The 13,447-nt window shown below is 37.6% G+C and overlaps 1 protein-coding gene across 1 annotated transcript; it reads right to left on the reverse strand.

The window, feature by feature from the left end:
* Nucleotides 1-9,607: 9,607 nt before the first annotated feature.
* LOC139786403 (uncharacterized) lies at nucleotides 9,608-12,200 on the reverse strand. Its single transcript, XM_071725571.1, has one exon. It carries the CDS (start codon nucleotides 11,906-11,908, stop codon nucleotides 11,195-11,197), a length of 714 nt encoding a protein of 237 aa, XP_071581672.1. The 5' UTR covers nucleotides 11,909-12,200; the 3' UTR covers nucleotides 9,608-11,194.
* Between the last annotated feature and the right edge of the window lie 1,247 nt (nucleotides 12,201-13,447).

The following is a 13,447-nucleotide window of genomic DNA, read 5'->3' on the forward strand; positions in this document are numbered from 1 at the left end:
CCAGCGTTCGCCGCATCGTCTCGGCGTCATTGTCGCCGCCGTTGTAGTGGTGGTCGTGGCCGTTGTCGTCGTGGTGGTCGTGGCCGTCGTCGTCGTGGCCGTCGTCGTCGTGGTGGTCGTGGCCGTCGTCGTCGTCGTTGTCGTCGTCGGCGCGTCGAAGAATCGGCGCGAGGACGCCGTCGAGTCGGTAAAATGGTCGCGCTCCACCGCGAGCTTTTCTAACCCCCCTGTCGCTATTTACCGCTCCCCTGCGAGAAACGCGGCTTGATTAGGTTGCTCGAGGGTCCGCGCTGATCCTATGGCACCGGAACGCCGTCACGCGTGTTTCCCGTGGTTGCCCGCGTTGACAATGTGACGTGCCGTTGGGGAGTTTACGATTTGGTTAACCTCTGTATTCACGTGCCTAAATTGTTTTATGGAATAGGTAAAACAATTATTTTTTAATAATGTTTCGCATAAAAATTTTAAATAAATTTTTATATTTTTCTCTTAAAAAACATTTATTAAAATGTATCCTATCATTTTTCAGGATTAGATGTACGTATATGTATTGAAAATGCAGTGTGACCGATTAGCCCCGGGGGGGGACCGATTAGCCCCGGCATTTTTGAGATTTCAATTTTTCCACCGTTGTCGTTTTTGCTCTATACCGGTTAAACAAAGCGACGTAGATAAAAATTTCCTTAATAAATTTTGTAGCTAAAGGTTTACTCTTTACAGTGGTATACCACATTTAACTAAAATTATTTATTTTGTTGTTAAAAATCGGCACCGAAAAAAACCAGACTGTTTAGCCCCGGTCTCCCCTACATCTTTTTTTCTAATTAGACTGATTGCTAATATATCTTTTAATATGCATAAAAATATATATTTAAATTCTTAGTGCTTCTGCATGATAGTGCAATAATTTCAGATTTTTTGCCATCACCTATTACTTCAGACTATCAATCTTACTGAAAAGGAAGCTGCGTAGATTTAAACAAATAATGGAGAATTATGAATAATATGAGGTTTCCAACGCTGAGCTTTTTATGTAAACTCTTTCAAAGGATCTATCCATTCTTGATGGGGTAAAATAATAACTTCTATAACAAATGCAATAAATATTAAATTTATAGTATTGATTTATATAATTAATTTTATTCTGTCTTTATATAGAAAAATATACACTCATTCTTAGCATCAGAGTAGAGGGTAACGCAGCTGACGAACAGTATAGATAATAACAAACTGAATAAAAATCTTAATTATTAATATCATTATGTTATAATAATTAAAATTTTTATTCAGTTTGTTATCTATACTGTTCATCAGCTGCGTTACCCTCTACTCTGATGCTAAGACTGAGTGTATATTTTTCTATATAAAGATAGAATAAAATTAGTTATATAAATCAATACTATAAATTTAATATTTATTGCATTTGTTATAGAAGTTATTATTCTACCCCATCAAGAATGGATAGATCCTTCGAAAGAGTTTTACATCATTCATTTACATTACAAGAAAAAAATTATTAGAGGTGCAAGAGATGCAGTAAATTGCCAAGTCTAATAAGTACCCGCGTCAATACATACTATGTATACTAATTCACATTCTCAATTATGCTACTGTTATTATTTGTCATCAGACAATTATAAACATACACATAATAATTAGATACATATATATATATATATATATATATATATATACGCACATGTGTGCATAAGAATATGTGTAATTTATAAAAAGCGGGTGCTTATTAGCCTTGATACGTTACTGCCTTCTGCTACGGACGGCCAGAAAGCATTTTCAGGTTCAGGCCGTATTGCTAAGAATCCATAGACGCGGCAACACCGCGCGGCGTTGCCGCGTCTATAGCATATGTCTCTCTACCACCGTGCGTCCGTGTGAGCAATTCAGTGGTGTGTGTACGTGTACGGAGTTTCGCGTTGTCACCACTAGTGGTCACCACCTTACGTGGTGGCGTTTTCGCGTCGAAGTTCGGCCTTTGCTTTAGTTGACATTACCGACGTCGAGGAAGTTCGGCCTTCGCTTTAGCATCCCCTTAACTCCGTCGATGTTTATTCAGGATGTACAAGAAAGTGGATTGCCGGATCTGGATCAGATTGAAGAAAGCGACTTGAAAGCGAGACTACGCTATCGTCAGAAGCTTCGAGCAGACTTACGCTGTCGATTCCGGTCGGAGTATCTAGGGCAATTGTCAAGAGCGAGCTACTCTAGAAACAATGAACTCAAGATAAAAGTAGGAGATGTCGTTCTCATAGGAAACGAAAATCAGAAGCGTCTAGATTGGCCCTTGGGACGGGTCATCGAGATCATTCCAGGCAGGGATGGCGAGGTACGAGTAGTGCGAGTTAAAACTGCAAATGGAGAACTCGTTCGTCCTGTTCAACGATTATATCCTTTGGAGATTTCGTCTCCAGGCGAAATAGAGGCACTGAGTAAGTCAACGAATGAAACTAAAGAATCATCAGAGGAGAATTCTCTTCCTGAAGATCAACCTTCTCCTTCGAAGATTCAAGAAACCGATGAATCCGATAAGGAAGATACGTCATCAGAAGAAGTTCAAGCAAAGTTAGAAGCGCGTACCAGAAGTGGACGACGAGTAAACGCGCCAAACAAACTGGACTTATAAAAATTAGTGCAATGTTCCTGTTGTTTTACTCCGATTAATTTTATTTGTATTTTGAGTTGCTCCCAGTTCTCAACTCAAGGTGGGAGGATGTTGAGGATTTTCCTGTTTCGTATTTGACTTTTTTTTTCTTTCGATAGAGTGAGCCACAGGAATCTTTTCTCTAGGGACTTAGTAAACTTTTTAGTTATTACAACCCTCTAGGTTTTTATAGAGTCTATGAGGAGGTCGCTCGTGCGACCAGTTCGGTTCAGCAAGCCAAAATGATGAGTCGTGAATAAGTATCCATTTTTCGAGTTGTGTAATGTTACAATAAATTGCTTAATTGTATTCACGTCTACCCTTCGATATACCAACCAACACGAGTCCTTAACAGTCAGTGAGGTCACCACTCTGGCGTCCCCGCGGTGAAGAGGATTCGTTCGAGGCGCTGGCCCCGTCTGTCAGTTACCTTGAATGGTGATACCTGGCCTGCGTTCTGAAACCTTACTCGAGTTAACTCTAGTTAACTCGAGGCGTTCAGAAATGCCGAGTTGACCCATTTGTGGCGTTCAGAAACACGCTTGAGTCAACTCTCGAGTTAACTATTTCTACCCACGTCGAGGAGGTAGGTAGAAATTACTCGACATGCGCACATATGGATTCACATATGGATTCCGTCACCCCAGCAAACGCAAAAGGATTAAAAGATATTAAAATTTTTTAATACCTTTGAATCCCTTTTTTGGCGGAATTAGATGAAATTAGATGGGATTCGAAATGAGATGGTCCAATCCCATGGAATCCAAAATTCTTGGAGAAATAAAAAAAATTATTTATTTCGAAATTTTATTACTATTTTTTATCTAAATTTGTTTCTTAAGATGCAGTCTATGATTATAAATATTTTCTCGTATTTGAAAAAAACACTTACCTTGGTGGGATTCGAACTCGGGACCTCTGGATCGTGAGCCAACTGCCTTACGTGGTGGACTACTTCTTAATTTAATGTAAGTGTTATATATAGTCTACATATGGGATAACCAGCGCAAATATATAATTTTTCAAAAATCATCTTAAGAAACAAATTCAGTTTAAAAAGAGTAATAAAATTTTGAATTGGATATATAATATAATATTTCTTAATGTCGGGTGAATGTCAGAAACCAGTGTCGGCTCATTACGAAATTTTGTGTTCGTAAATATATTTATGAAAAAAGTATATTTATAAAGTTAAAACATCCTTATCAAATCCACTTTATTCTATGCAGAAATTCTTTTGCGCGCGCAATGGAACTAACCTCTCAATCATGCAGTGATTCAGTGCTGTACCGTGCAGCTATATCTTATGGATCTCTCAACCATAATATTTGTGCTGCAGACCACATAAGAGAGATAGCAATAATTCTTTGGTTGAGGCAACCATATACGAGGGTATTGTAACCGAATGTCACGTATCGTAAGAACTACGGTTATGAAAACTGTATAAATGAGCATATCTTAACAGCTACATTCAATGTAATATCAATTTAACTTGAATTCACATACATTTCTTTTTCAATCATAGAGAATGTTGTTGTAACAACCGTAGCAATTTTCTCCGTGTGAGATACCACATATGTGGAAGATAAGATCGCTAACAACAAGTAATCAATTTTTAGTGTCGATAGTCGAGGTTGCTTCAAAGATGGTTCTAATAGACATTGGAGAACAAATGTATGTTTGTTCAATGCCTAATGTATTCGAAACTGATTAATTAAAACCTTTTACTTTTAAAAATTATCTTTAATCGATAATTTTATGTAAAATTGATAATGTAATTTATTGTAAGAATGCGTATTATAATACTTAATATTATTTTAAAAAACACTATGTCTTATATGACTTTATGTGCTTGTTACTCGGAGTATCCAGATAGCACAGAGAATTCTTTTTCGAATCTCTGTGCTATCTGGGAGAGGGTAGATTAGAATACAATTCTCCTCATCGAGCTCACGCTGTAGGGGAGACCGGGGCTAAACCGCCAGCGGGGTTGAACCGCCAAATCAAATATCTCGGAACCTGTATATTGTGCGAACTCGCTATTAACATTGTAAACGCTGCTTATGGTACCCATGTGACCAACGGAGTTTCGGCAGGTTACCTGCCGTGTTATGATTTTTACGAGGGCAAACGTGTTTTCGGAAGGTGAAAGTGAAATTTTCTGCGCGTGGAAATATTGTAATATCTGCAATAATATTTGCTCTCCAAATCTCGCGGTACGTGATTATAAAGAGTAATGCATGCTGAACACGAATCCAGTGTAGTTTTTTCATTATCGTTGATGTCTAATATTTCGTGGGCGATCAAACCTGAAACTTATGTTTGGGGCTTATCCGCCAGTAAGCACCCGGGGTTGGTCCGCCAGTCTCGTCACTGTGGCGCGCCGGGCGCACGACTTCAGCTCACGGCGATTTCAGGTTAGGTTTCCCTCGAGCGTGATTCTGTCTTCCCTTGCACGTGCGTCAGTTTGTGTAGGAGGGAAATGGTACGCACGTATCGTCGCAAAACGGGTGTTTTTGGGTGTTTTGGCCGACCGAAAAGATGGCTGACCGTTGTTTTCGAGATCGCTTACGCTCACGGCACGTCGGCGAGGTACGGCGAGGCACGGCACGGCTCTGAGATCCCGCGATTTCCGCGCGAGAGTTGACATGCCGCGCGCGCTGTAGATCGTCCCGACTCCCGGCCGCGGTAAATCGTCGTTGTTGGTCGTTGTGTCAGTGACAGTCGCGCGTGCGACCGCATCGTCCAGCGTTCGCCGCATCGTCTCGGCGTCATTGTCGCCGCCGTTGTAGTGGTGGTGGTGTCGGTGGTGGTCATCGTCGTCGTCGTCGTCGTCGTCGTCGTCGTCGTGGTGGTCGTGGCCGTTGTCGTCGTGGTGGTCGTGGCCGTCGTCGTCGTGGTGGTCGTGGCCGTCGTCGTCGTGGTGGTCATGGCCGTCGTCGTCGTCGTCGGCGGCGCGTCGAGGAATCGGCGCGAGGACGCCGTCGAGTCGGTAAAATGGTCGCGCTCCACCGCGAGCTTTTCTAACCCCCCTGTCGCTATTTATCGCTCCCCCGCGAGAAACGCGGCTTGGTTAGGTTGCTCGAGGGTCCGCGCTGATCCTATGGCACCGGAACGCCGTCACGCGTATTCCCCGTGGTTGCCCGCGTTGACAATGTGACGTGCCGTTGGGGAGTTTACGATTTGGTTAACCTCTGTATTCACGTGCCTAAATTGTTTTATGGAATAGGTAAAACAATTATTTTTTAATGTTTTGCATAAAAATTTTTAATAAATTTTTATATTTTTCTCTTAAAAAACAATTATTAAAATGTATCCTATCATTTTTCAGGATTACATGTACGTATATGTATTGAAAATGCAGTGTGGCGGATAAACCCCGGGGGGGTGGCGGTTCAACCCCGGCATTTTTGAGATTTCAATTTTTGCACCGTTGTCGTTTTTGTTCTATACCGGTTAAACAAAGCGACGTAGATAAAAATTTCCTTAATAAATTTTGTAGCTAAAGGTTCACTCTTTACAGTGGTATACCACATTTAACTTCAATTATTTATTTTGTTGTTAAAAATCGGCTCCGAAAAAAAACTGGCGGTTTAGCCCCGGTCTCCCCTACGCTGAAAAACGAAAAATAATATAATTTATTTTATTGTCAACTTAATTGTATATATATTTGCAATAAAAATTGTCTAATATGATTTTTGTAAATAAAACGTTTTATTTTAATGTAACAATACCGACTGTTGAATATTTAAAAAATTTAATGTTTTACATTAGTCTGTTTATCCCAAAGTTACCAAAAATTAAACTAATACGGAACTTTTAAAATTACAATTAATTCATAAGAATGACTTTCAATTTTGTATAAGTGATAGGGAATGACATATTCAATATATATTATAGACTCAAATAACGATGGGATAAAACTAGGAATTTAACGTATTATACTCGTTTTTCAATCTTAATTTGGAATAAAATGGAATTTGTTCTGTTGTAAATATCGCCGGAATTCAATGGAATTCGATATATACATATTGATTTCCAAATTTGGGATTCAATGGTATTTATTTCATTGTCGGAATAGTCGGAATTCAATGGAGTTCAACACGGACACTTTTCAATCCCTATCCTGGCATTCAATGGTATTCATTTTATTGTCAGAATAGACGGAATTCAATGGAATTCAATACGGAAATTTTTAATTCCTAGTTTGGCATTCAATGGTATTCATTTCGTTAACGGAATCAATGGTATTCAATGGAATTCATGACGAAACTTTCCAATCCCTAACCTGGCATTCAGTGGTATTCATTTCGTTACGTTTTTGTGTCGGAATTGGATGGGATTCAAAAAAGACAAATTCTTTCCAAAATAAGGAATTCCATGATATTGAAACTATTTCAATCCCTTTTTTGGACAAAATGGAATTCGGAAAGTCCTTAATTGAATTCCTGGCAATCCCGTTTTAATTCTTTTCAATCTTTTTTCGTTTGCTGGGACATAAGGGGCACATAACGCATGTTCTCGAAACACGCCTTTTTTAGGTTAAAGTTATTTACAAGAACTGGCGAACAAAAAGGGATACGTTTCGTTTCGACATTGAGCTCCAACGAATTTCATACTTTCGTGCAATTAATAGCTCGAAATTGCAAATTGAGAAAAATGTCTGAAAACAGACAAGAAATCGTATTTGTGACAGATAAAAAAGGAAATAAAATTTTCAACAAGGACGGGTTAGTTCTCGTTCAAAATACGGCAAGTAAGTTGACAAAGAAACTGATAGAGATTAATAGAATTACTTTCATATCGATGGCTTCTAATAGAAAAAAGACATTTCAAGTCTGTATGAGCATAGATGACTATATAGGCGATTAGCTTTAGACTATCGATATTATATAAAATTCAACTATTAATTAACCGTACCTTAATAATTGTAATAGCAAATTGTTTGCAATTGTGACTGAAAAAAGTATAAGAGATTCACCATATGAATCCACTGATACTTTTTTCAGTCACAGTTGCAAACAATTTGCTATTCATTATTCTAACAAGCACCTGACAATTTCTATTTTCTTCTCTATTCAATTTTAGCCCAAACTGTCATGTACGTAAAACTACTTGAGGGATTGATAAACAAACCATGTAAGCAGCCTTTGAAAGATCAAAATTCAACATTTCTTTCTACATCAAACACTCAAGTTCCAAGCAGCCAGGTGCAATCCACCGTGCAATGGCAGGGGCATCACCACATTAAAGCAGTTGCAACATCGAGACGAGACGATTGTGACTCGGGGCCCTCAAAGGATGCTAACAAAGAAGACGCTACCAACGATAAAGCGAATTGGGCTCCCAATGCCATTACAGCTCTAATGGCTGAGTACCAAGATCACGCCACAAGCTTCCAGATAAATACTAAAGGGCGTACCGAGATATGGAAAAAGATTTCATCTAATTTGCACATGAACGGCTACTTATATACGCATAAGCAGTGCGAGAACAAGTTTAAAAATTTAAAAAAAACGATACCACGCCAAAATCGACAATATGAAATCTAAGCAAACTGGAGCACCGCCTTTACGATTTGACTACTTTGATATATTTCATGAAATATTTGGGCAGAAGCCAAATGTCGAGCCAGTTGCATTAGCCTCTGCGACAAGAGGATCAGCGTCGTTGAACATTCTTAACGCAGTCGATGATGATGACATATTTAAAGATGATGGTGATGAAAACGAAGCGTCTACCAATGACATAAAAGAGAGAAAACGTCGTGCTGAGGCAACGCCCACGCGAAATAAAGGGAAAAAAACGAAATTCGAGAACGCTGTCGACGAGATGAAGAAGGCAATAGAGCACAAGTCAACACAGCAAGATCTCAGGCAAGAGAGATTATTGGCTGCTCACAAAGAACAAACTGATCGCTTGATTAACTCAATGGACAATCTTATCAAGAAGTTGTAGTACAATGATGACTGACTACCAAGACTGACTGGAGTGGCTTTAAAGTTTCGATTTATAATAAGTGTAGCTAACCTCAAGTCGTAAGAAATTGACAAATTACAGTTATTTTTCTCACATATGCCTGTAATTTGTCAATTTCTTACGGCTTGAGGCTTACTACATTTATTGTAGATTGAAACTAATGTAATGTCACACACCGACGTACTGACCACAGGAGGAGCTCCAATTGTAACAAGCTCCGCTTCCTTATGTTCTGTGATACGGTTGATATTTCGGAATAAGCAAAGATAAAAGATATAGTATTGAACTATTTGTTACGTGAATTTCAGAACTTTATGTCTTAAGTGATACATGAGACACGACACGGAAAAAATGTTTAACATGTAAGATTAGATGTATTTTTGTTTCAAGACGTTGTCTTACATATTTTATGTTTGTTTATTGCAAACGATGTGATTGCAAAGTGATATTATCTGCGATTCAAAACTTTAACATTAGTTTCAATTATAGAAAGTGATATTATATATTGTATGTTGCACGGATATGGTGCAATAGCTTGAAGTATTAAGGCTTAGCCAGACAAACTTGCATAGCTGCATAACCATATGTATAAAAAAAATAATCCAATCGCATTTTATGTGTGTCCTCATGATAGAAATCCAATAAATTTTTTTATGCATACGGTTATGCAGCTATGCAAGTTTGTCTGGATAGGCGTTTAGAATGTCATTGAGCAATTTAGTTTTTACCACAGTAGCCTTAATAATTCATTGGTAATTATTTTATACGTTTCCAAAAATTAGATTTGTAATCTCTTTATTTTATTGTTAGTTTAAGATTAGAATTATCATCTCTTTATTTTTGTTTAAAATGTAGTATTACATACGTAACTTGTTATGTAAGTTTAAAAACTGCATTATTGCAAGTAATATTGTATTGTATGTTACACTGAAATAGTGTGATGCACCAAGGTATTAACAAATCTTATTGACCAAATACATATTTTTATTTCGTAAAAAAGACATTGAATATTATATATTATGAAAGGATGCAGCAACGTCTCGACGCCAAGTAATTATTTACACAATACTTGTTTTCTTATTTATAGAATACGTCATACAATAATATAAAAATGGGTACTTTATTTCTACATCAGCTAGACTCGGTAATACAATAACTCGGCTAATTCGTTTCTTTTCGGATGCCCATTATTTTCACCAGGCACAGCTCGATGTACGGGATTGATCGCCCTGCTGAAAATGACCGATTGAATCCGATTGGTTCCGCATTAAATTTGGTGAAATTGAATCGGAATGAATGCGTTTTCAATCCGGTTAATCGGATGCCCGATTGGAAGTGAATCGGTTTTAATAACAAATCAAGCGGAATCGTTTTTAATTCGGCATTTCCGGATTGATCTAAATCCGCCGTTATCGGTTTCAATCGTATTAATGCCAATTCATTTTAATCGGGTGAATAAAGTGACCACACGAATCGTATTGAATCCGCATCAATCGTAAAATTTTAATACAACACCGGAATCGAATTTAATGCGATATTTCCGGATTCATCTGAATCCGACTGAATCGGTTTCAATCGTATTAATGCCAATCCATTTTAAGCGGGTAAATAAAATGACCACATGAATCCTATTGAATCCGCATCAATCGTGAAATTTTAATACAACACCGGAATCGGATTTAATGCGATATTTCCGGATTCATCTGAATCCGACTCAATCGGTTTCAATCGTATCTGCGCTTAATCCATTTAAATCGGGTAATTAAAGTAGCTATGTGAATCGGATTAAATCCGCCTTAATCATTAAAATTGTATACAACACGTAATTTTTACGTAATAGAGTTCTTACTACAGGATTTCCTTTTGGTAAAGTCATAAGTTCTATACTTGCAAAACTGTAAAATGTTTTCATTTAAATAAATACTGCACATTGTAATAAATTTGTAGTACAAAGAATGGAATTATAATAAAGTAATAAATAATCCTGTTTATATATCCGGAATTCACGGATTCTATCAGTTTGAATCAGTCAGTCAATCCGTATAAATCATTATAATTTCGTGATTTCGGGGTTCATGAAATCATAACGATTTAAACGATTGACTAAGACCGATTCAAACCGATAGAAAACGAGTGAAATTACATCCTTGAGTACGAATCCGTTTCAATCGTTTCCAATCGGTATAATCGTTATGAAATCATGACGATTCAAACCGATAGGAACCGATTGAAATTACATCGTTAATTGATTACGAATCCGTTTCAATCGGTTTCGATCGGTGTAATCGTTACGAAATCATAACGATTCAAACCGATAGGAACCGATTGAAATTACATCGTTGAATACCAATCCGTTTCAATCGTTTTCAATCAGTGTAATCGTTTACAAAATCATAACGATTTAAATCGATAGAATCCGATTGAAATTACATCCTTGAATACCAATCCGTTTCAATCGTTTTCAGTCGGTGTAATCGTTATAAATCCGTGATTTCCGGATCAAGAATTCAGATTCATGCGGATTCAAAATTTTTAATCGGATTCAATCGGTCATTTTTAGCAGGGCGGCTCTGCATCTTGGTTGTCATTGTTCATTCCCTCAATGACATATTCTTCTATAAATAAATCATTATGGTCGATACACATGTTGTGCAGAACACATGATGCTAATATCGTAGCAGGTATCAAATCAGTACGATTCATGTCCAGGTATTTTAATCTTCTAAAACGACCTTTCAGTAACGCAAAAGATCTCTCAATCACCTGTCTAGTGCTTGCCAAACTTCTATTAAACTGCCTTTGAATTTCGGTAGTGTTCCCTCTGTCGATGTACGGGGGAATAAGCCAGGTTAGTACAGGGTAGGCCTTGTCTCCTAACAAAAACTCCCCATTTGGGAAGTAAGCTTGCGGTTCAGCATTTATTTGTGCATAGATATCCGAGTTACGAAATATTCTGACATCGCTTACAGAGCTTGGATAGCCAGCAAAACAATCTATAAATTTCAACGATGGGTCGCAGATGGCTTGCAGAGTAATGCCATAAAAACATTTCCGATTTATATACACCTCTGGATCTATTTGTGGAGCTTTAATAGGGATATATGTTCCGTCAATCGCGCCAAGTACACCCGGAATATGCGAAAGTTTTAGGAACTTCTCTTTGATCTTCTCTATTTCTGCTCGTTGAGGCCATTTAATGATTCGGTGTGCAATTCTGCACAACGCTGTAACCACTCGAACGAATGATGCTGACAAAGAAGACTTTGCCATGTTGAATCGATCTCCAATGGATCTAGAAAAGAAAATTTTGTGTATGATCAATATAGCCAAATTACAGAAAGTAATTGCTTCCGAGGGTCGATCATTGGACGGCCCTGTCGATTATCATCACCTATTAGCATACATCGAATCATTTGTAGTAAATCCTCAAAAGTATCAAGTGGTACTCTGAAATGTTGTTGGAATTGAACGGACGTGTAATTCGACACCACATTCTCAATATATCCAGTAATGCGTGTTGGCGTATTTCCCTTTTCCAATGCTATAAGGCAAAACAATTCCTCTTCTTCATCATCCTCCTTAAATTCAATTATCATACATCGCTTGATTAAAGTAAACAAAAATTATTGAAGGTCACTTACTGATTTATTAATTACGATAGTGAGTCTATTAGGTTGTACATAAATGTAATCATTTCCCGGATAGCCAAACCTGAGCAGCAGATTCCAAGAGGAATCAGAGGAAGAGAAGCAGAGTCTGCATTAAATTTTTGGTATCAGAAAGGCAACAAATTGCACGCGGAAACTGCTCTATCAGACGATGTTGTCAAACTGTAGCCAGAAATGCGACAGAGCCTGCTGACAGGCAATGTGAGTAGATTGGCAGCAGAAACCGCGCAGAGCCTGCACACATACTTGGCAGCAGATTGACAACAAAGATCGAGCAAAGCCTGCGCGCATGACTTGAGAACAGAGTGGCAGCAAAAACCGAACAGATCCTGTCGATAATAATCAGCTGTTGAAGTGACGCGCATTATTATAGCTCATCTTTAAAAATTATCCCTGATCTATACTGTATATTTAAACGTTTCTTTTTATGAGAAAAGAATGCAGATGTGGAATAAATATACATATGTATATATATATAATTTCAAAAATAGAACATATACATATATTTTATTTATATACTACAATACATGAAATGTATAAAACGAATATTTTACAACTCAATAATATTATACATTACAAGCTGTCCGGCGCCGGCGTTGCCCGTCGAGGAATCCGTGAAAACACATTTTACCTCTTTTCACCCCGTTAGGAGTCGAATTTCTAAAAATCCCTTCTTAGTGGGTGCTTACGTCATGAGAGGAATACACTACCCGAATTTCATGTGTCTAGGTTCAGGGGTTTGGGCTGGGCGTTGATGAGTCAGTCAGTCAGGACATTTGTCTTTATATATATAGATTAGAATGGCGCTATAATTATATTACATACATTAGTTTCAATGTGTATGTGTGTGGTGTAGAATACTATCATATTTAAAATATTACAGGTAAGAAATTTAGCAGGCCAGAAATAATTGTTATCATAAATCAGATTATCTTGTTAAAAACAAAATAATAAAAAGATATGAAAAAAAATTAAATTATTCCAGTATATGTAGGTCAGTAAAGGATATTATAGAGAACAATTGTAATAACAACCAATTAATGAGAGGTAGTTAATTAAGAATATTATTTAAAAATCAGTAAAATTTTCTTTATTATATTCTCCACTAATTGGTTTCTAGTACAATATCTTTTATAGTATC

This window comes from Temnothorax nylanderi, unplaced genomic scaffold (assembly GCF_030848795.1).
Source record: "Temnothorax nylanderi isolate EJ_2023f unplaced genomic scaffold, tnyl_v1.0 TNYL_tig1028_pilon, whole genome shotgun sequence".
NCBI classification, from domain to species: Eukaryota; Metazoa; Arthropoda; class Insecta; order Hymenoptera; family Formicidae; genus Temnothorax; species Temnothorax nylanderi.

Bases quoted from the DNA above. Each gene is read 5' to 3' on its own strand.
- LOC139786403 (XM_071725571.1), bottom strand. From the start codon at position 11,908: ATGGCAAAGTCTTCTTTGTCAGCATCATTCGTTCGAGTGGTTACAGCG.